At 39.1% G+C, this 18,638-nt stretch overlaps 13 protein-coding genes and 2 non-coding genes across 15 annotated transcripts; 7 read left to right on the plus strand and 8 right to left on the minus strand.

Moving 5' to 3' along the window:
• Nucleotides 1-98: 98 nt before the first annotated feature.
• EMP65 (Emp65p) lies at nucleotides 99-1,733 on the minus strand (the record flags this gene model as incomplete). Its single annotated transcript, XM_002498252.1, has 1 exon — nucleotides 99-1,733. One exon carries the CDS (start codon nucleotides 1,731-1,733, stop codon nucleotides 99-101), a length of 1,635 nt encoding a protein of 544 aa, XP_002498297.1.
• Nucleotides 1,734-1,903: 170 nt separating this feature from the next.
• RTR1 (RNA polymerase II subunit B1 CTD phosphatase RTR1) lies at nucleotides 1,904-2,593 on the plus strand (the record flags this gene model as incomplete). Its single annotated transcript, XM_002498253.1, has 1 exon — nucleotides 1,904-2,593. One exon carries the CDS (start codon nucleotides 1,904-1,906, stop codon nucleotides 2,591-2,593), a length of 690 nt encoding a protein of 229 aa, XP_002498298.1.
• A 44-nt stretch (nucleotides 2,594-2,637) lies between these two features.
• Nucleotides 2,638-3,753, minus strand: RRG1 (Rrg1p; the record flags this gene model as incomplete). The annotated part of the gene is made up of 1 exon (XM_002498254.1): nucleotides 2,638-3,753. One exon carries the CDS (start codon nucleotides 3,751-3,753, stop codon nucleotides 2,638-2,640), a length of 1,116 nt encoding a protein of 371 aa, XP_002498299.1.
• A 2,334-nt stretch (nucleotides 3,754-6,087) lies between these two features.
• Nucleotides 6,088-6,160, plus strand: ZYRO0G06996r. The gene has a single exon. It is a non-coding gene; the product is annotated as a tRNA-Ala (tRNA).
• Nucleotides 6,161-6,534: 374 nt separating this feature from the next.
• RSR1 (Ras family GTPase RSR1) lies at nucleotides 6,535-7,287 on the minus strand (the record flags this gene model as incomplete). The annotated part of the gene is made up of 1 exon (XM_002498255.1): nucleotides 6,535-7,287. The coding sequence occupies one exon, from the start codon at nucleotides 7,285-7,287 to the stop codon at nucleotides 6,535-6,537; it is 753 nt and encodes a 250-aa protein (XP_002498300.1).
• Nucleotides 7,288-7,476: 189 nt separating this feature from the next.
• Nucleotides 7,477-8,058, plus strand: ZYRO0G07040g (uncharacterized protein; the record flags this gene model as incomplete). The annotated part of the gene is made up of 1 exon (XM_002498256.1): nucleotides 7,477-8,058. The coding sequence occupies one exon, from the start codon at nucleotides 7,477-7,479 to the stop codon at nucleotides 8,056-8,058; it is 582 nt and encodes a 193-aa protein (XP_002498301.1).
• A 164-nt stretch (nucleotides 8,059-8,222) lies between these two features.
• Nucleotides 8,223-8,342, minus strand: ZYRO0G07062r. The gene is made up of 2 exons: nucleotides 8,305-8,342; nucleotides 8,223-8,266 (listed from the first exon to the last, which is right to left on the minus strand). It is a non-coding gene; the product is annotated as a tRNA-Leu (tRNA).
• A 104-nt stretch (nucleotides 8,343-8,446) lies between these two features.
• Nucleotides 8,447-9,172, minus strand: ZYRO0G07084g (PITH domain-containing protein; the record flags this gene model as incomplete). Its single annotated transcript, XM_002498257.1, has 1 exon — nucleotides 8,447-9,172. One exon carries the CDS (start codon nucleotides 9,170-9,172, stop codon nucleotides 8,447-8,449), a length of 726 nt encoding a protein of 241 aa, XP_002498302.1.
• Nucleotides 9,173-9,429: 257 nt separating this feature from the next.
• Nucleotides 9,430-10,452, plus strand: HEM2 (porphobilinogen synthase HEM2; the record flags this gene model as incomplete). Its single annotated transcript, XM_002498258.1, has 1 exon — nucleotides 9,430-10,452. The coding sequence occupies one exon, from the start codon at nucleotides 9,430-9,432 to the stop codon at nucleotides 10,450-10,452; it is 1,023 nt and encodes a 340-aa protein (XP_002498303.1).
• Nucleotides 10,453-10,987: 535 nt separating this feature from the next.
• CYS4 (cystathionine beta-synthase CYS4) lies at nucleotides 10,988-12,490 on the plus strand (the record flags this gene model as incomplete). Its single annotated transcript, XM_002498259.1, has 1 exon — nucleotides 10,988-12,490. One exon carries the CDS (start codon nucleotides 10,988-10,990, stop codon nucleotides 12,488-12,490), a length of 1,503 nt encoding a protein of 500 aa, XP_002498304.1.
• Nucleotides 12,491-12,554: 64 nt separating this feature from the next.
• On the minus strand, nucleotides 12,555-12,989 carry DPC13 (Dpc13p; the record flags this gene model as incomplete). The annotated part of the gene is made up of 1 exon (XM_002498260.1): nucleotides 12,555-12,989. The coding sequence occupies one exon, from the start codon at nucleotides 12,987-12,989 to the stop codon at nucleotides 12,555-12,557; it is 435 nt and encodes a 144-aa protein (XP_002498305.1).
• Nucleotides 12,990-13,124: 135 nt separating this feature from the next.
• ZYRO0G07172g (uncharacterized protein) lies at nucleotides 13,125-14,828 on the minus strand (the record flags this gene model as incomplete). The annotated part of the gene is made up of 1 exon (XM_002498261.1): nucleotides 13,125-14,828. One exon carries the CDS (start codon nucleotides 14,826-14,828, stop codon nucleotides 13,125-13,127), a length of 1,704 nt encoding a protein of 567 aa, XP_002498306.1.
• Nucleotides 14,829-15,105: 277 nt separating this feature from the next.
• On the minus strand, nucleotides 15,106-16,002 carry DST1 (transcription elongation factor DST1; the record flags this gene model as incomplete). The annotated part of the gene is made up of 1 exon (XM_002498262.1): nucleotides 15,106-16,002. The coding sequence occupies one exon, from the start codon at nucleotides 16,000-16,002 to the stop codon at nucleotides 15,106-15,108; it is 897 nt and encodes a 298-aa protein (XP_002498307.1).
• A 136-nt stretch (nucleotides 16,003-16,138) lies between these two features.
• RNA15 (Rna15p) lies at nucleotides 16,139-16,954 on the plus strand (the record flags this gene model as incomplete). Its single annotated transcript, XM_002498263.1, has 1 exon — nucleotides 16,139-16,954. The coding sequence occupies one exon, from the start codon at nucleotides 16,139-16,141 to the stop codon at nucleotides 16,952-16,954; it is 816 nt and encodes a 271-aa protein (XP_002498308.1).
• A 219-nt stretch (nucleotides 16,955-17,173) lies between these two features.
• On the plus strand, nucleotides 17,174-18,451 carry PTI1 (cleavage polyadenylation factor subunit PTI1; the record flags this gene model as incomplete). Its single annotated transcript, XM_002498264.1, has 1 exon — nucleotides 17,174-18,451. The coding sequence occupies one exon, from the start codon at nucleotides 17,174-17,176 to the stop codon at nucleotides 18,449-18,451; it is 1,278 nt and encodes a 425-aa protein (XP_002498309.1).
• Nucleotides 18,452-18,638: the final 187 nt, after the last annotated feature.

Genomic DNA, 18,638 nt, shown 5'->3' on the forward strand with positions numbered 1-18,638 from the left:
TCGTTTAAACCAAATGGCATAAATATTATTAGTATATTTTTATTATGCATCCTCATAACTACTATGGTATTGTTACAAATTTCTCGTTTAATTTATCTTCACCAGATCTGCTTGGAGACCATCTTATAGCGTGCAACGTTCTCTAGCGAACGCGGGTTCTTACTGTTCTTGTGCTGTCGTAGATCGTTGGGACCCGGCGGTATATCGTTCGAAAAATCATTTTGAGAGCTTGCCCCTGAGAGTTCTACATTTTTACCATTACAAATATTCTCATCGGCGCTTGGTGAGTCTGGTTCCACGTTGAAGTCACGTATGTGGATAATTGATCTTGATTTATTGTCGACTCTACCTAAACCATCTGAAAGAAATCCCGGAACGTACTCATTTTCAGTTACTGCAGTGTTCAATTGCCTACCATCAAGAATGAATTGTCCCCATTTGATTAGTAGCATGTGTAACCCAATCTTGAAAACCACAAGTATTGCAAATCCAATGGCCAAGGTAGAAGTTGCCATTATGCAGCGTAGAGGGCTTGAAAAGTTCAATGCTTGAGTAAATGATGGCCTTATCATTACCACAAATGATACCACAAGTGCTGGAATTGGTAGTCCCAAACGATCTCTAAATTTTAGTAAAGACGTGGAATGGTCTTTGCATACAATGAGCAAAAACTTGTCGTAGATCTTGGGGCGTATGCGGTTGAACTTGGTAATGTATGCATGTTTAACCCAATCGACCACTAATTCACTACCAATCACATTAACCATGGGACCACAGAGGATTCCCGTGATGACAGAAGAAGTGGAATGAAGCGTCCAAGAATTCGGTATGATGCTTGATTGTGATTTGGATTTAGCTATCATATTTCTGATGGCTATGACCAATAGCAGAAGCACCAATTGGTATCTTTCCACAACGTCTGCTATGGAAATTTGGAACAAGCCTTCTTTATCGATTCTTTTGAAAAGTGAAGCTTTAATCTCCGCAAATTGCATCGATAGTAGTAGCGTCAAAAGAGCATTGGAGTATGAATTGACTGCAACATTTAATGCCACTATTTGATAAACCATCACATATCCATGGGATATTAGATAAACCAAACATAGTACTTGCATAAGTAGGCGCTTTGATAACACCCTTTGAGAGTTCTTTCTTGAAAACAGTACAGAGAAAAGACTTTGACCCATGCTGGCTAGCATTTTGTTAGCCATCTCCAAAACGCTGAATAACATGTATAATTTTACACTACTTTGACGTTTAATCCTATGGTAAGCTTTTGAAGTATCCAGGCTGTTGAGAACAAATGCTGCGATTAGTATCAAACATACCATACACCTGTCATTGTACATCTCCGAAGACCTACGATTCTTACCCCTCCAGTACTTGGCTATAAATCCAGTAGCAACTCTTAAAGGTGTGATCGTGAAATAGTGCAGGAAACAATCTGAACATGCCAGCAGTGTCCAAATCATAAACTTTTCCAAAGATGGTGGGATTCTGACCATATTTAGTAGTTGTTCCAATTCATAATCATCTTCTAAATCACCCGCTCTTTGATCGTCATCACCTCCATTCTCTTCGACAGCATGTACCACTTCCCTGTAAATATGAGTTTGTAGACTTAAATAACGGTCAAGCGCCCTCGATCTAGTAGTAATTATGGGTGGTGGCTTATTAGCAGCTTCTGAACGTTTATTTGTGCCAGAATCTTGACGGCCATGACGGCTATCCATCCTTCTTGAACTGATTTCCCTTCGCTCTTCTGTAGATATAACAATGTTTACTTAAACTGAGGATCATCAATCGCTTTACAAGATGAGCTATAAAAGAAGCCCATTGACAAAAAGAAGTAAAAGTATAGTTTCGCTACTAGTATTTGGATGGATTACCATTGATATTGATTATGACGACAGTTAAAAGTGTTCAAGAGGAAATTTTGAAACCGTTACAGAGGCATAAGCAGCTAACGGTTAAAGAAGCTGAAGAAATATCACTGGGACTAATAGATACTTTATGTGATTCTTACTGTCAAGATGAAGCTACGTTGCAGTATTTGTCGATGTTCTTTACACCACAGTTGTACCAGGACCTACTTGATGAGAGGAATTTGAACAAATGGTGTGGGTACCCCATGTGTAGCAGATCCCCTGAGAGGATAAGAGATCCATTTGAGGTAGATGATAATACAAAAAGATTTCTTTGGGAGAATAATCCATATGCTTATCTTTCCATATACTGCTCTAAATTTCATTTTAGGTGTTCGCAGTTCTATCAAGTGCAATTATCAGATGAATCACTGTTCGCTAGAACAGGGATCCATTTGATTAATCAATCAAGCTCAGAATTGGAACGGTTGAATGAAAAGTACGGCGTGACTCTTTTCGAACAGTTGTTAAGGGAAAAGGCATCAGAAGATGATATGAAGTCGTTGGTTGCAGGGTTAAGAAGGTTAGGTATTAAAAATGATAATGATAATGGGACAGAAAAAGGTGATGATCAGTTTGAAACTGACCTTTCCAAATGGTTATCAGATATAAAAATTGTAGAACATGAAGAACCAGAACTTTTAGGAGATTTGGAAAAGGACGGTTAAGTATTATGTGTTTTTGTTTTCGTCTTTTTGAATCGTATGTAGGCTTAGAACCGGTATTTGGTCAATGTTGAAAGCAAATCTCTGCCTGGGAAGAAGGGAACCACATAGGGAAGGTCGTTTTGTACCATCTGCTGGAATCTTTTTACTCTCCTCTGGTACATGGTTATACTTTTATTTTCAAAATACAATGCTTGACCACCATTGAGCAAGACTCTATTCTTATAATTTCTGAAATATGCAGCCTTGTCCGCATTGATTTGATTTAATTTTTGGATTGAATAACCAATAGGTTCTAACCAATGTGCTAACTGTGGTGGACATTCGATTTTTTTCTTACCTATGCTTTGTGAATCAAGATATCTGTTCAAATCAAATTGTGGAACGATCTTATTCTCAATCAGTTGTTCCCAATTGGCTTCCTGCTGTGCCCAATATGCATTCGATTTACATTGACGCAGATAATCCCACCGTTTATGACCTTCATTCTTCTCTCTTCGTATTAAAATGCCTAGAGTTTTTGATTGTCTCTTTTTCTTATTGAAGGCAGATCTAACAAACCATATCCTGTGTCCCATGGGAGTCGTATGGGTCAAGAAAACTTTGGGTGGACCTTCAACCAGTTTACCATGAATAGAATTTAGTCTAGCCATAGCTACTGTATGTAATGCCAATGGAAGGAGCAATTTAGTCTTGTATTCTTCAGGAATAAACCGCGGAAGATGATTTCGAGCCTGTTCTCTTTTTATGTAATTGTTTAAAATCAATTTTTCTCTAACAATTTGTGGATCTTGAAGGCCTTTGTCTTGTTTCAATTGATGGATATCTTGTAGGGCTTTTAGTATCCTTGAACTTCGAGTCGATGATTTCTTGGATTTGGATTTAGATTTGGATTTGGATACATCCGTTAAAAGATTCCAAACGGTCTTAACATCTCTTTGGATTAACAAATGGTTGAGTTCGTATAATTTCTGTAAATAGAAATGCACAGACCAACTTGATTTATCGTAACGATGCTTGACAATAGTTTGTCTAGTGATTTTTTTAATCCTGTTAATGAGATGCTGGGAGTGACAACATTGCTTAGAGTTTCTCAGAGTATGGCGATAAAGGTGCAGCACACATTGCCTATGTTCAGGTAAATGAATAAAGTTTTGAACCATGGATCATTTGGATTCTAGTACTCATTTAAGGTTTCTAACTCTTCGAGATGAGATGATTTTTTTCTTGTCCGACGGATGGAAAATAGTGCTAACATACAGTAGAAGGGAGGAAGGTAGTCATGGAGCTCTGCGAGGTCATGATGACTTGTTGTTAAGGTATCTTGTAGTACTCCTTACGATAAGCTGTAATACGAGACTTTTATCGCTTGGAAGGCGTCAATCTAGATTCAATCAACCCTTGACATCGGGTTATGGGAAATCAGAACTAGAAATCTTCATTTATAACCTCTACAGTGCAAGAATTGTTCGGTAAAATAGCGTACTTCTTAGATCTTAGCAATATCAATTATAGGTTGTTATTATTATTGTTCTATAGTCTCTCGATTAATCTGATAGTGCAACTTTAAGAGAGGAAGGATGTCCAAGGAACTGTCAAAGGGTGGAGATCAGTAAAAAACAGGCGTAATCCAAGTTTACTAAGTACAAGAGTCGATTACCTAGCTATTTAGAATTAGATCCCTTGATGGGTGCTGCATTTGTCGAGAAGCTCCTTTTTATGTTTAGTTATTACTTGGTAACCTTGACGATTTTACCTATGTCGCTCTTAAACACAAGTGATCAAGGCGATAGAATCTCATAAACATAATACAGAAAGAGTATAAACCACTTTCTAACTGATAAACGATATTTTTTTCGTAATTTAATTAACCCAAATTTTTAAAACATAAATCGTTATAAAGATTTTAAACTATAAAATAGAGCCAGCAATAATCAACTCTGGCCGATTCTTCAATCAGTGACAACCACAGTTTTTTTCATTGGTGCAGGTACAATCTGTACCACAGCTCTGACATTGGGGTTTATTAGAGCATGGGCATTTAGTGCAGTTGTCGCAGCAACTGCTACTGCATTGACAGGAATCCTTGCAGGAGACACAGGCTTGGTTCAAAATTTCGCTTAGCATTTTCTTTTTATTCTGTGTTGTTGTTCTGTTTTGGTTATTTACTAGTGAATGGAATTCAAAAATCCTACACTTTCTATCAATTGATCTCTCTTTTATATGTTTTGAGATTTAAACGCTGACACTCCTAACGTTTCTTTTTCTTTGGGAATGCGAACATTTAGCTGACGATGCGTCACATCGTACGAGATATGTTTCCAATTAATTCCAATACTGTCATCATTCAACTAAAGTAAGCTACAGGTTGGTTGTAGGTATTAACGTTTGCTTAATTTTGTTAGCTTTAGTTCAGCAATTACCTCTCATACAAGGTGCAAGACAGCCATTTAGCGCTATAGGTAATCATATGATGAACTTTCACATGGCATATCTTCCAAATAAACTCTAAACTACTAATGTCTATTAGAGCCCTTTCTAATGTGTACATAACTCGTTTCTCATCCGTTTCTCGCACGATGAGAAATTTCAAATTTATTTTCCTTTAGCCAAACAGACGTCGAGAATTCAGCCGTCTAAAGTACGGCTGAATTAACAATGTAAAAAAAAGTGCAGAATATCGACAATAGGATCCTGGAGAAGTCGATAATTGGTTGAATTACTAGACAAACTTCCTGAAATGAGATCGAAAAATGAATTAACAAAAATGTAGTCTTATTGGTGTAATAAAATGCATTAGAGGTTTCTGCGTATTACTTTTCTCGTTTACTATGGGAAATTAGGGTTAGCTCACAGCGCATTAATTTGAATACGAAATCTCTAATTAATTGAGAAAAAGATCTTCGAGGCTAGATCCTACGTATTCTTTGAAAGGTATATTAGAGACCTTGAGCACTCCAAGAAAAATTCCACGGGTTATCTTGGTTTAGGATTTTTTGAAACTCGCACCGAAGCAGAGACCACCAACGGCCCAAGTAGTAATAACAGCAACGTACGGTGCCTTATTTCTATTTGTCTTTGCATTTTCCATAGGAAGAGGATGAAAGATAATAAAAGACTAGTTATGTTATTCAACAGTCGCAAGATCTGAAAAAAGAAGGGAATTTTTTCTAACATGGTGACAGACTAAAGGACGATTTACCATCAACTATTCATGAAGATAGATTTGAGTTATAACTAGCTATTTTGTTCTCCGTCATTAGCCAATGGAGCTGCCGCTGTTGGGGATGTTGTCAGCCCGAGACACATTCCTGTAGTACTTGATCTATGGGCAATTGGCGCATTAGTAGGCCATCTACAGGGCCTCCGCTTTGTGCGTCTGTAGAAGCTAGAGTACGATAAGATACTAGTGAACAAAGTAGCAGTCTAATAGGATGATGAACTTTATAATTGGTTACTTCAGAGTCAGGTTTTCTCCAGAAAGTAACAGTCGTTTTGGGCACATGGCGCAGTTGGTAGCGCGTCTCCCTTGCAAGGAGAAGGTCATCGGTTCGAATCCGGTTGTGTCCACGGAATTTTTTGATTACGATGCTAATTTTTTTCCCAATCAATGGTAGCAAAACATCAGTTCTATCCGTTTCCCTTATCTGCTTCTGTTTAGATATCCATTCCGCCTGAGCGGCAAAGTTGGAACCGCATACAACTTATCCTTCGGAAGCATAGCATATTCATTAGCCATCCGTCTATACTAACAACTTCAAAACTCAAAATATTTCATGGTAGTTTACATTAATTAAAATTTATCGATAAATACTTTACAACATTATGATTATTGTTCTTAGAGATAGTTTATCCAACAGAAATTGGAAGTAGAAAAGAGTTAGTTAAGAACAAACGAACCAGAAAGATGACTTCATCCTTTTATTTCTCATTCTTCTTTTTGTTCATGAAATTACACATTTGTCCTTTTGCTTTTTCTTTGACGATTGATCTTTGCCTGTAGAACCATTGGCAGCCGCCTTCGATTGTTGTCTCTGATGTGCTCTATGCTGTGCATTTGGACGACTCTTTGAAGTAGGTGCCTTCACTTGATGTACCGGAGTTGCACCACCTCTTTTAACGTTCGTTGCTGCCGCTGGTGTCACTGCACGACCTTTTGTGCCCTTAGGATTGTTATTAACAGCTTCCAATTCATTTCTCATTATCTGCCTTACCAAATCTACAAATACTTCATCGACATTACTTCTCAATAACGCACTGGTTTCATAAAAAGGAACTTTCCCCCATTTACTGCTAACTTCAATACCTTCCTCAACACTAACTACCCGTTCATCTCCTAAATCGGCTTTATTTCCCACTAGAACCATTGGTACACGACTCACATCCTTTATACGCAAAACCTGTTCTCTAAGATCAAGTAGTTCTTCTAGAGATTGACGATCAGTAACTGAATAAACCAATAAAAACCCCATCCCTGATTTGATATACAATTCTCTCATAGCGGTGAACTGTGCAACACCCGCAGTATCGAGGATCTCCAAATCAAACACTTTGTTGTCAATTTCAATAGTCTTCCTATAGGAATCTTCAATTGTTGGGTCATAGGTGTCCAGATAGACGCCCTGTACGAACTGAACTGTAAGACAGGACTTACCAACACCTCCTGCACCTAACACAACTAATTTGTAATCTCTCATACTTTACCGATCTCCAATGCTTTCTGCCTATACCAGAATCAAGTTTAAAGACTTAGAAATATTGCTAATGATTAAGCCGAGCTACACTTCTTCTGAGGACGCGTCGCCCTTCGAGTTACAGGAAAAAGTGACTGAAGTTGTAGCAACTTCGAAGTCTCCGTTATCGTTCAGGTAAATTCTCCATTGGTGATGGCTCGAAGATTTTTAAACGTACGGTCTAATCTCCTTACTGGCTTAACTATTGCAAGAAGGTACCATTTCAATTTGGTCAATTTAAAAGTTGGGATTACGAGGGAAGTGGCTTTGCATCCTCATTCTGATAAACTATACGTATCACAAATACAATTGGCCTGCAATGAAACTAAACAAGTTTGCAGTGGATTGAGAGGGATAATCCCCAAAGAATCATTTGAGAATAAGTTGGTGGTTGTAGTGGATAATATGAAAAAATGTAAACTTAGGAGAGAAGTAAGTGAAGCAATGGTGTTATGTGGCCAAGGATCTGAAGGTGATGTACAACTGTGCAGACCTGCTAATGATTCAGAAACTCTATTGGGTCGCAACATCTTGTTAGAAGGTCCGGGGGAATCGGAACTTCCTCCGACCAGAAAGATCAAGCCAAAGGAATGGGAATCCATTAGCTCGAGACTGTACGTTGGTGATCAAAATGTCGTTGTATATAGACAAGAAGATGGTGTGGAAAAAAGGCTACTCGTTGATGGTGTGCCCATAGTTGTTGATGATCTTCCTAGAGGAAGCGCCGTTCGATAGTGCAGCTCGGAGATTTCCTGTAAATAATATGTGGCCCTCAGTAAAGTATGATAGTAGCTATTTGGACCCGATACATCGCAAAAAAAAAAAAAAGACAACAACAAACAACCCCACGGTTATATTGAATATTCCCAAGAGAGCGAGAGATTGGGAAAAAAGAACACTGGTTGCTGTGAGATTCGAACTCACGCATCTTGCGATACCTGAGGGTTCCCAGCAGTTTTTGCTGCTGGTAAGAGTTGAACTCTTGAATCAGGCGCCTTAGACCGCTCGGCCAAACAACCATACAAAGTGCTTGAAAGGGAGAGAATAGTAAGACAGCCTGCTGAACGTTCCATTGTCTCATGACTATACGCTATATAGTGCAAATTTCATTTATTTTCCCTCTCTACAAGCCCATCTCTACTTCATCCATTTCTGATTCTAATTTCTGGTGATCTACTGGATTAGGTGCGGACTCGTACACTGTGGTCATAGGAGCACCTCCATGTGGTGCAATTTTACCTGTAAATTCACCACGAATCTCCAAATAGTACAACCGACAAAGATCGTCTTCATCACCTGTCCAATTATCTTCCAAGAATAAGGTCAAGGAAGAACAGTTCTGGAAGAGTCTACGTGGCAGATAGTGTTCCACAAAGGTATTTTCATCTTCATTTACGCCCGAATCTGTAACACCAACGTTATTGGGATGTTGAATGGCCAAATCCGCCTTGGAAGATCCCAGAGTGTCAAAATCAATACTTCTATTGTAATTCTTGAAAAGTTTGATAGTTTTAGGTGAACTTAAGCCATCGTCAGAATCGCTTGTTCTTAAAATTACGGAAAACAGTTTACAATTCCCAACAAAGGGTATGTGGACGACTAACTGACAGTCTGCATCACTTTCCAAATACCGGGAACAGTTGAACTTTTCATCCTGATCCTTTAGAAACACTCTGAACAATTCTGTATGTGCAGGCACGCCTCGAGCCACGGCATTTAAACATCTCACTTTGGAGGTGTCTATCTTTGTGAATAATGACTGGTTTGGATTCGTTGGAATTGGTGCGGTGTGGTCATGACCATGGCCATGACCATGATCAAAATGTTCGTCTTCACAGTGATGCGACATCCTCAAGTACAACTAACTATAATCCCGATGAGTTCCCTTGATAATAATGCAAATGTGTCGTAAAGATCCAGCCATATGGAAAAGTTCAAATGGAAAAAAAAAAAAAAAAAAAGAAAAAGAAAGGAGATTACATAAAGAAGCAAGGTATTAAGAAATCTGCAAACATATATAAACAAAAATATATGTCAAGGTAGCAGGACCCTCCATATCGCCCATTTGACAGCAAACCAGTTGTAAGCGCAATAGATCACTTCAAGATGCACCAAGCTGAATTCTTAGATGTCGAACCTAGCAGTATTTCATCCATTTTGCAAGGTGGATACAACCATCCGCTTTTGAGAGAATGGCAAAGTGAACGCCAGTTGACCAAGAACATGTTTATCTTTCCACTTTTCATCTCTGACGATCCAAACGACGATTCTGAGATCGATTCCTTGCCCAATATCAGAAGATTTGGTGTAAAGAAATTAGTCCCATACTTGAAGCCATTAGTCGCTAAGGGTCTAAGATCTGTGATCATATTTGGTGTTCCTCTAAAGAAGGAGAATAAAGACCCTGTCGGTACTGCCGCTGATGATCCAGAGGGACCAGTTATTCAAGGTATCAAGACCCTAAAACGCGAGTTCCCCGACCTTTACATTATGTGTGATGTGTGTCTATGTGAATACACCTCTCATGGTCACTGCGGTGTATTGTACGAAGATGGCACCATAAACAGAGAAAGAAGTGTTGCACGTTTGGCTGCCGTGGCGGTCAACTATGCTAAGGCTGGTGCTCATTCTGTGGCACCTAGTGATATGATTGATGGTAGAATCAGAGATATCAAGAGAGGTCTGATCAACGCCGGTTTGGCTCACAAGACCTTTGTCATGTCATATTCTGCCAAATTCAGTGGTAATCTGTATGGTCCTTTCAGAGATGCGGCTTGTTCCGCGCCTTCTTCTGGTGACAGAAAATGTTATCAATTACCACCAGGAGGTAAAGGCCTAGCTCGTAGGGCATTAAAGAGAGACCAGGAAGAAGGTGCTGATGGTATCATTGTTAAACCATCAACTTTCTATCTGGATATTATGCGTGACGCTAGCGAAATCTGCAACGATTTGCCTATTTGCGCATATCACGTGTCTGGTGAATACGCAATGTTGCACGCAGCTGCTGAAAAGGGTGTTGTGGATTTAAAGACAATTGCATTTGAATCCCATCAGGGATTCTTAAGAGCTGGGGCCAGATTAATCATTTCTTATCTGACTCCTGAGTTTTTGGATTGGCTCAACAATTAATTTTTAAAATCTACCGCCATTATAATGATTATGATGAAATCCGAAACTTGTAAATAATTTTCTATTTATTGGTAAGTTGTAATAATGAAATATCAGTGATCGGATAAATGTGTTGCCAGTGGGAAGAGAGTGGATCCCACTCTTTGGACCACCAGTGTCTCAGACCCATCTGACCAACCTAAGGTTGCCAGAAATACTGCAAAAATTTTCCAAAATTCTCAAGTATTTAATAGCAGAATAAGATATCTAAAAGGTCAACAGCGGCGTCTTTTGGACCATTTTCTAGTAATATTATTATTATTTACTATTTATTATTATTATTATTTAGCGACACATATATCACGTGTGATTAAAAAGTTTTCACTGTGGCAGAATAAGAAGATCAACAGACTGATTATAATCACATTCACAGCTTATCGATCAATAGTAAGCAGGATTAGTCACACTCCCTCATTTATAGCAGCTGCCTTTGAATCGAAGGATTCCTACAACAGTTGTATTACCATTATTACTTCGATCCAAGAAAAATCTGTAAATGCCTGTTGATACAAGAACTGACGTTATCGATTTGGTGGGTAACACACCACTGATCGAGTTGAAAACTCTGCCCAAGGCCCTCGGTATTAAACCAAAGGTCTATGCCAAATTAGAGCTTTATAACCCAGGTGGTTCCATTAAGGATCGTATTGCTAAGTCTATGATCGAATATGCTGAATCTACCGGCGAAATCCATCCTGATAGAACTACTTTGATCGAACCAACTTCTGGTAACACTGGTATCGGATTGGCGCTAATCGGTGCTATCAAGGGTTACAGAACTATCATTACATTACCTGAAAAGATGTCAAATGAAAAGGTGTCTGTGCTAAAGGCTCTAGGTGCTGAAATCGTTCGTACTCCTACCGAAGCCGCTTGGGATTCACCAGAATCTCACATCGGTGTTGCACAAAGATTAGAGAAGGAGATTCCAGGTGCTGTCATCTTAGATCAATACAGCAATCCAAGAAACCCTGAAGCACACTACTACGGTACTGCTAAAGAAATTCAAGAACAGTTACAACACTTGAAAGAATTCAAAAACTTGAGAGCTGTTATTGCAGGTGCAGGTACTGGTGGTACCATCACAGGTATTTCTAGATACTTGAAAGAGCAGGATGAAAAGATTGACATTGTGGGTGCGGACCCATTTGGCTCCATTTTGGCTCAACCAGAATCCTTAAACAAGACTGATGTCAGCGGATACAAAGTGGAAGGTATTGGTTACGATTTCGTTCCTCAAGTATTGAACAGAAAAGAAGTGGACACTTGGTACAAAACTGATGATAAGGCCAGTTTCATCTATGCACGTCAATTGATCTCTAACGAAGGTGTTCTCGTCGGTGGTTCCTCAGGTAGCGCATTCTCTGCACTTGTTAAATACAATAATGACCATCCTGAATTAACTGAAGACGATGTCCTTGTTGCGGTTTTCCCTGATTCTATCAGATCTTATTTGACCAAATTTGTTGATGACGAATGGTTAAAGAGAAACGATTTATGGAGTGATGACGTGATTGCTCGTGTTGGTGGCAAGGGATCCTCTAAATATGATAGAAAGGATCCATTCCATGGTGCTACTGTTCAAGATTTGAAACTAAAACCAGTAGTTTCTGTTAAAGAAAGCGCTGTCGTTGCCGATGTTATCCAAATCTTGAGGGAAAATGCATTTGATCAACTACCAGTTCTTACTGAAGACGGCAGATTGACCGGAATGGTTACTTTGTCTCAATTGTTAAAGAAACTTTCGAATGGTTCCGCTACTAAAGAGGATAAGATGAAATCATTATACATTGATTTCAGAAGGCTCAAGAATTTTGATGACGTTTCTTCCTACAATGAAAACAAAACTGGTAAGAAGAAGTTTGTCCAGTTCACCAAAGCTTCTAAGCTGGCAGATTTAAACGGTTTCTTTGAAAGAAACTCTAGTGCAGTCATCACTGAAGGTTCTAAACCAATTCACATCGTGACTAAAATCGATTTACTCGACTATTTAATCTAATTAATGAATTAAATAAAATCATTATGTACAAGTAGTCGTATTGGATTTTTTTTTAGAAAATCAGTTATTTGGTCTTCTTTTCAATCCCCAACACTGTCATGAGAGGTCCCAATTGGTCAGGTCCTAATTCGATACCTGAATCTTGTAATTCTTGCTTAAATTCAGCCATTGCATTTTTCAAATCCTTGTCCATTAGAATTTTGACCATCTGCCATGGTCCTGGTGGTTTTGATTCATCTCCATTAGCTAAGCCTTTATCCAGCATAATCTTACTCACATTTTCTAACTTTTCTGCTACTCTAGGATGTTTATGTATGTCATCCATAAGCTTCTGCACTTTCAAATGTGCCTCTATTTGATCGTTGGGCTGCTTGCCATCCCATGATTGTGCATACCATCTTTGACTAACTGTAGTAGGTCTCAAACCTACTAAAGGACGCTGAAAAGTTCTCAATGATACAGGAGCAATACTTCTAGCGAAAACTAATCCTCTAAACATCTTGGTGGGTCTCTGTACGTTCTCTTTGTAACTCTTTAGTTACTAAGTTGTTTGACTACAAGTGTCTGAATTTTTTACATCTCGCCTATAATATTACAATATACTAATACGAACTATTAAGAAAAGGTAAAGACCTTATAAGAAATAATCACTGATTGCCTGTCTTACCCTTGGCAGGCCCTTTAAATTATCTAGCCTTTCATTGAGCAATGATTCCTCTTCTGACTGGACGTATTTATCGGTGATGAAATCCATATCCTTAGCCTTTTTGAACCGATCTCTCTTGATGACCCACCAGAATATCCAGCATGCTGGGAATACGATCAATTCCAAATAGAATGAAAAGAAACTTGAAGTGCTCCAAGGATCAAATGCCGACCAACCTTGTACCAGAATGATTAGAGAAATGAAGATAATGCAGAACCATGGCCCATATGGATATGTCCAATTACGAAATTTCAATTCGTGGACCTTACCTTGTGCTTCTAAACCTTTCCGGAATCTAATTGAAATGACTGCAATGGACAACCAGGATATCTGATTCGATACACCGACGATGTTTTGTAACCATGAGAATAATTCACCAGCTCCGATGAAACTAGCACCGAAGCAGAGACCACCAACGGCCCAAGTAGTAATAACAGCAACGTACGGTGCCTTATTTCTATTTGTCTTTGTGAAAAATCGAGAATATGGTAGAAACCCTTCGAGACCCATGTTATACAAAATTCGGCTACCGCCGAAAAGTGCATGGTTACAAGCGCTGATGGCACTTGTCATAATGACGGCATTCATGAATGAACCAGCAGCTTTAGTACCAGCCATTTGGAAGACAATGGTAAAAGGCGACGTCAATACAGATTTCGTCTTTAAATTTGGATAATCATATGGAATATCCATGCCGACGAAGAACATAGTAAAAACGTAAAAGACCAAAATCCTCCAAAAGACAGTCTTTATTACCTTTGGAGTATTTCTAACAGGATTCTTAGCTTCACCGCCTGTCAATGTAACGGTCTCAGTACCACCATATGAAAAACTGGAAGTAACAAAAATCGTCACGAAACCTTTAAACCCTTGAACAAATGGCGCATCTCCATGGCTCCAATTCTTGAATCCAATGTATTCGTGCTGTTGGTTATGACCACAGTTAGCTATGATGGCCATTATAAAGAAAATAATCACTGCGACCACTTTTAACATGGCTAACCAATATTCAGCCTCACCATACAGTTTAACGTGGACAACATTGAGCCCCAGTATAAGAAACCAAAACAACAATGATGCCGCCCAGTAGGGGAAATGGTGAGTGTTTGTCTTCCAGTAGTCCAATACCAATTGGAGTGCTGTTAAATCACTAGCCACAGACACGGCGTCGCTGTACCACATATTGCACATTAGTGCAAAGCAATAAGACTCACTGACGAATTTTCTTGAATATGCACAGTAAGATCCACTAATGGGCATAAACGTGGACATTTCCCCCAAACTCAACATGGTCAAATAAATAACACCACCCATGATCACATAATTGATCAAAAGCGAACCAGGACCACCAGCATTTAAAGATTTAGCAGTCGACAGGAAGAGGCCAGTACCAATGACACCAGCAATCGCAATCATATTAACATGCCGAGGTGACAACGATCTGTTCAATCTCTCTCTTATGACTGCATCTTGTGATTCTGGGTCATCGCTAACACTATTATTGGTATCCACAACCACAATCTTATGATCTGTACCGTCCTTCCAATCATCCTTAGAGTTTCTAGGGCCGTTGACAGTGTAGCCAATTCTATTCTTAGTAGAGCCCTCAGTAGAATCAATCTCGAAAGTCATCTTGCTCACCCGTCTACAAACAGTATACCAACAAGAACCTTAACAATTAATACCATTTCTCCATACAATGGGTAGATATATATATACATACATATACATATACATATACATATAGAATTGATAGCATATATCAATATTTGTCTTCACCGGCTCACTTAAGTAGATCACTAATTTTTGTCAAATTGCCAATCATTGTCTTAAAAGTGCGGCGTGCAAAATGTGTCAAAGTGTCTTCTTGGATCACGTTGGATTATCCTTTACATCGAATAGAAGACAACTAAGAGAACTTCCACCTATTACCACAGGCTTCACATGTACAGAATGTAGTCAATGGTTCATCAGCAGATCTCGTTTGTAATTGATAGTAAGAAACTTTCTTTTCCTTGCACTTACCACAGGTAAATCTATCAGTAATGGACCTTTGAATGGTAGCACCTTGGGCGTTGTGCAGATTCTGTTTAGCAATTTCCTCCAACTTCTTTTTGAGATGTTCAGGTGCCAATTCTTTGGGATCACAGGAAACCAAGTACTGTGACGTAACGTCCCCGTTAGTGATTTTATGCTTTAAATCTGGGTTGTTCTTAGAAATGATGTTAGAATAAATAATTCTGTATTTGTCCTTATAGGCCTTCTCATTTTCGTCACAGTTGTTCAATTTGTTCATCTCTTCTTCAATAGACTTTGCGGAATCTAGAACTGACGAGGGCGGATGCTCACTTTCCTTTGCCAGTGCGTCGTAAAGTGCTCTTATCACCATATCTCTCAACTTGTGATTGTAAATATTGGTATCGACACCATCATTCTTGCTGTTTCTAGGCTTCGATGAGACAAATTTGTCCTGTTTTCTTGGCTCTGTGGGACTCAGTTGCTGTGTTGATGGATTTTGAGATGTTGATGGTTGTTGTTGTTGTGACTGCGGTTGAATCTTGGCCTTTTTACTCTTATTGATAGTTTCTTTCCAAGAAGAAATCATACGTTTAACAAGTTTGACAATCTCTGCATTTTGGGATTTCTTGAACTTGTTAACTTCGACACCAACTTTGGTCTCTCTTAATAACTTTTCAGTGGGGACAACTTCTTTCTCCAAGGCCTTTAAAATATCTAATACAGTTTCATCGTTGGTCTTAAACTTCTCTAGATTCTTAACGTGCGTTGAAACCTCTCTGGAATCCATTATTCCCCTATTTTTCTTGGTAGATAGTTATTCTTTTAGAGAAGAGTTGTGTTATAGAAAGGCATCGCTTGTTTAAAATTTCATCTTCAACCTCTTACGTACAACAAAGACAAAAAGAAGCTAAGCAAATACGAGAATGAATAGAACCAGTGGTGGCCAGCACTTACCATCAAGAGTTGTTTACCTCGGATCGATTCCCTATGATCAGACTGAAGAGCAGATTCTCGATCTCTGTAGTAACGTAGGGCCTGTAAATAACTTGAAGATGATGTTTGACCCACAGACAGGTAAGTCCAAGGGGTATGCCTTTGTTGAATATAAGGATTTAGAATCGAGTGCTAGTGCTGTGAGGAATTTAAATGGATATCAATTCGGATCGAGACTGTTGAAATGTGGGTATGCTACAGGTACAGATATGGAAAATAATGATAATAATAATAATAGTAATAACAACAATAATAATAGTAATAACATGGAAGATGGTACGAGTCTCAAATTTGCTAGATTACCAGCAGGTATTGACGTTAATATCAATATGACAACACCTGCAATGATGATATCTAGTGAATTGGCCAAAAGAAATGCAGAGGAACAATTGGGACTTTTACGAAATTTCCAAGATTGGACGAGAAGAAACCCAGAAGATGCTGTAGAACTACTACGGGAATGCCCACAACTGAGCTTCGTCATTGCAGAGATCCTGTTAACCAATGGTATCAGTAATGTAGACGATTTGACACAATTAGCTGTACAGCGTAATGATACACCTGAGACAGGTGCAAACGGCACAGATGCACCACAGGATCCAAATATACAGTCTCGACAAAGAGAATTGCTTAGACAAGTACTACAGCTCAGCGACAGTGAAATTGCAGTTCTGCCAGATGATGAGAAGATGTCACTTTGGGATCTGAAACAGAGGGCTACGAGGGGTGAATTTGGACTCATATAGAAGTACGTATTTTGTGTAATCATGTAAAAAGATCAAAAGAAAGTAACAGGCAACTGATTATTCTCATTTTCTGTCCTGAATCTTCATGTTTATCTTATTTCAAGAGGTTTTTTCCACTTTTCAAGGTCATTGGAAAAAAAATTAACACTGTACACTAGGTAAGTAGTAGTACACAGTACACATAGAAGCATATTAAGATAATCAAAGTGTTTATTACCAATGTCAGATCCAAGAAGGAGGACGTCCCGCCATGTTTTGACGCCAGACAGTTTATCATCAGCCATTCAGTTGACAAATATGCCTGCAGATTGGTCCCAAGATACCGCATCCTCAGTAGTGGCAGGTTCAGGCCCCATAGTCGACATTACAACCAAGACAGACCCAAGAACTGGTCGCTTGAGCGCAGCTATTTTTGATTACAAGACTAGTAAAGATTGTAGAAGAGCATTCGAGATTTTAAGCCGTATAGATAGTTTACCATGTAATCTGGAAAGAATTATACCACAGAACTATAAGAACCACGCATCAATGGCATCGAAGGATGAATTACAACTCAATAGAGACTCTTTCCCCTGGAATTGCGGATTAGACCTACCATTTGAAATGATTTCTGAAGTACCACTACCGAGGAAGCCTTCTCAGACACCTGCACCGCCGGTAGCCAACAATAACAGTAATACTAACGGTAACAGCAGTAATAATAAGAGTCCAACTAATAATAACATTGCATTTCCAGACATTCTACGTAAGGCTTCACAACATTTACCTCAATTACAACCAAACATTTTGTCAACGCCTGATCCTGTATCCTCTAATCTAAGTAAAATTCCACCTTTACAACTGATTGAAATCATTTCCAATTTAAAGATTCTAGCTAACCAAGATAGTATGAAAAGATCTCAACTAGAAGCATTTCTCAAAACAAACCTTAACATTTCCATCTCTGTAACACAAGCGCTGTTGGAAATGGGATTTATCAATTATAATGCAGTTACCCAAGTTCTCAAACGCCAACAAGGTGGTAATGGATTTAGTAGTTCTGTCAATAGCAGCTCGAATACTCCATTGAATACCAACATTCCTATGCCCATGCCTATGCCCATGCCACCATTCGTGCCGCCACAACAACCATTACCACCACCACCGCAACAGCAACAGCAACAACCAGGACAGGGACCTCCACCTCCATTTGGATTCATGCCTCCTCCAATTCCATTTATGCCACCTACTCCTGTTATGGGTACAACACCACCACCTATGATGCCCATGCAACAGATGCCACCAGCACCAGCACCAGCACCACCAGCACCAGTACCGATCCCGCCAGTACCAACACCTTCTCAGAGAAGAATAAATATGGCCAAACTGCAAGCTTTGCCTCAGAATCAAAGAGATATGATTAAACAAGTTTTGTCATTTACGGACGAACAGATTCGTGTGTTACCACAGGACCAGAAGTCGCTAGTGGAAAATCTCAAGAAGGAGTACATTTTGTAAAGAAGGTATACAGGTTCCAACTAAGAGGATTTTAAGACGATAAAAACCATCAATTGTGAAGGAAGAAGCTCGACGGTCACTGTGTCCATTGTACTGTAGATCATCTTATCGCGTGTAGCCGAAAAATTTCAGTCAGTTTTTCACATTCACACAAGAAGAGGCTTTCACATGGGGGGACAACTGAAGG

This window comes from Zygosaccharomyces rouxii (assembly GCF_000026365.1).
Source record: "Zygosaccharomyces rouxii strain CBS732 chromosome G complete sequence".
Taxonomy (NCBI): Eukaryota; Fungi; Ascomycota; class Saccharomycetes; order Saccharomycetales; family Saccharomycetaceae; genus Zygosaccharomyces; species Zygosaccharomyces rouxii.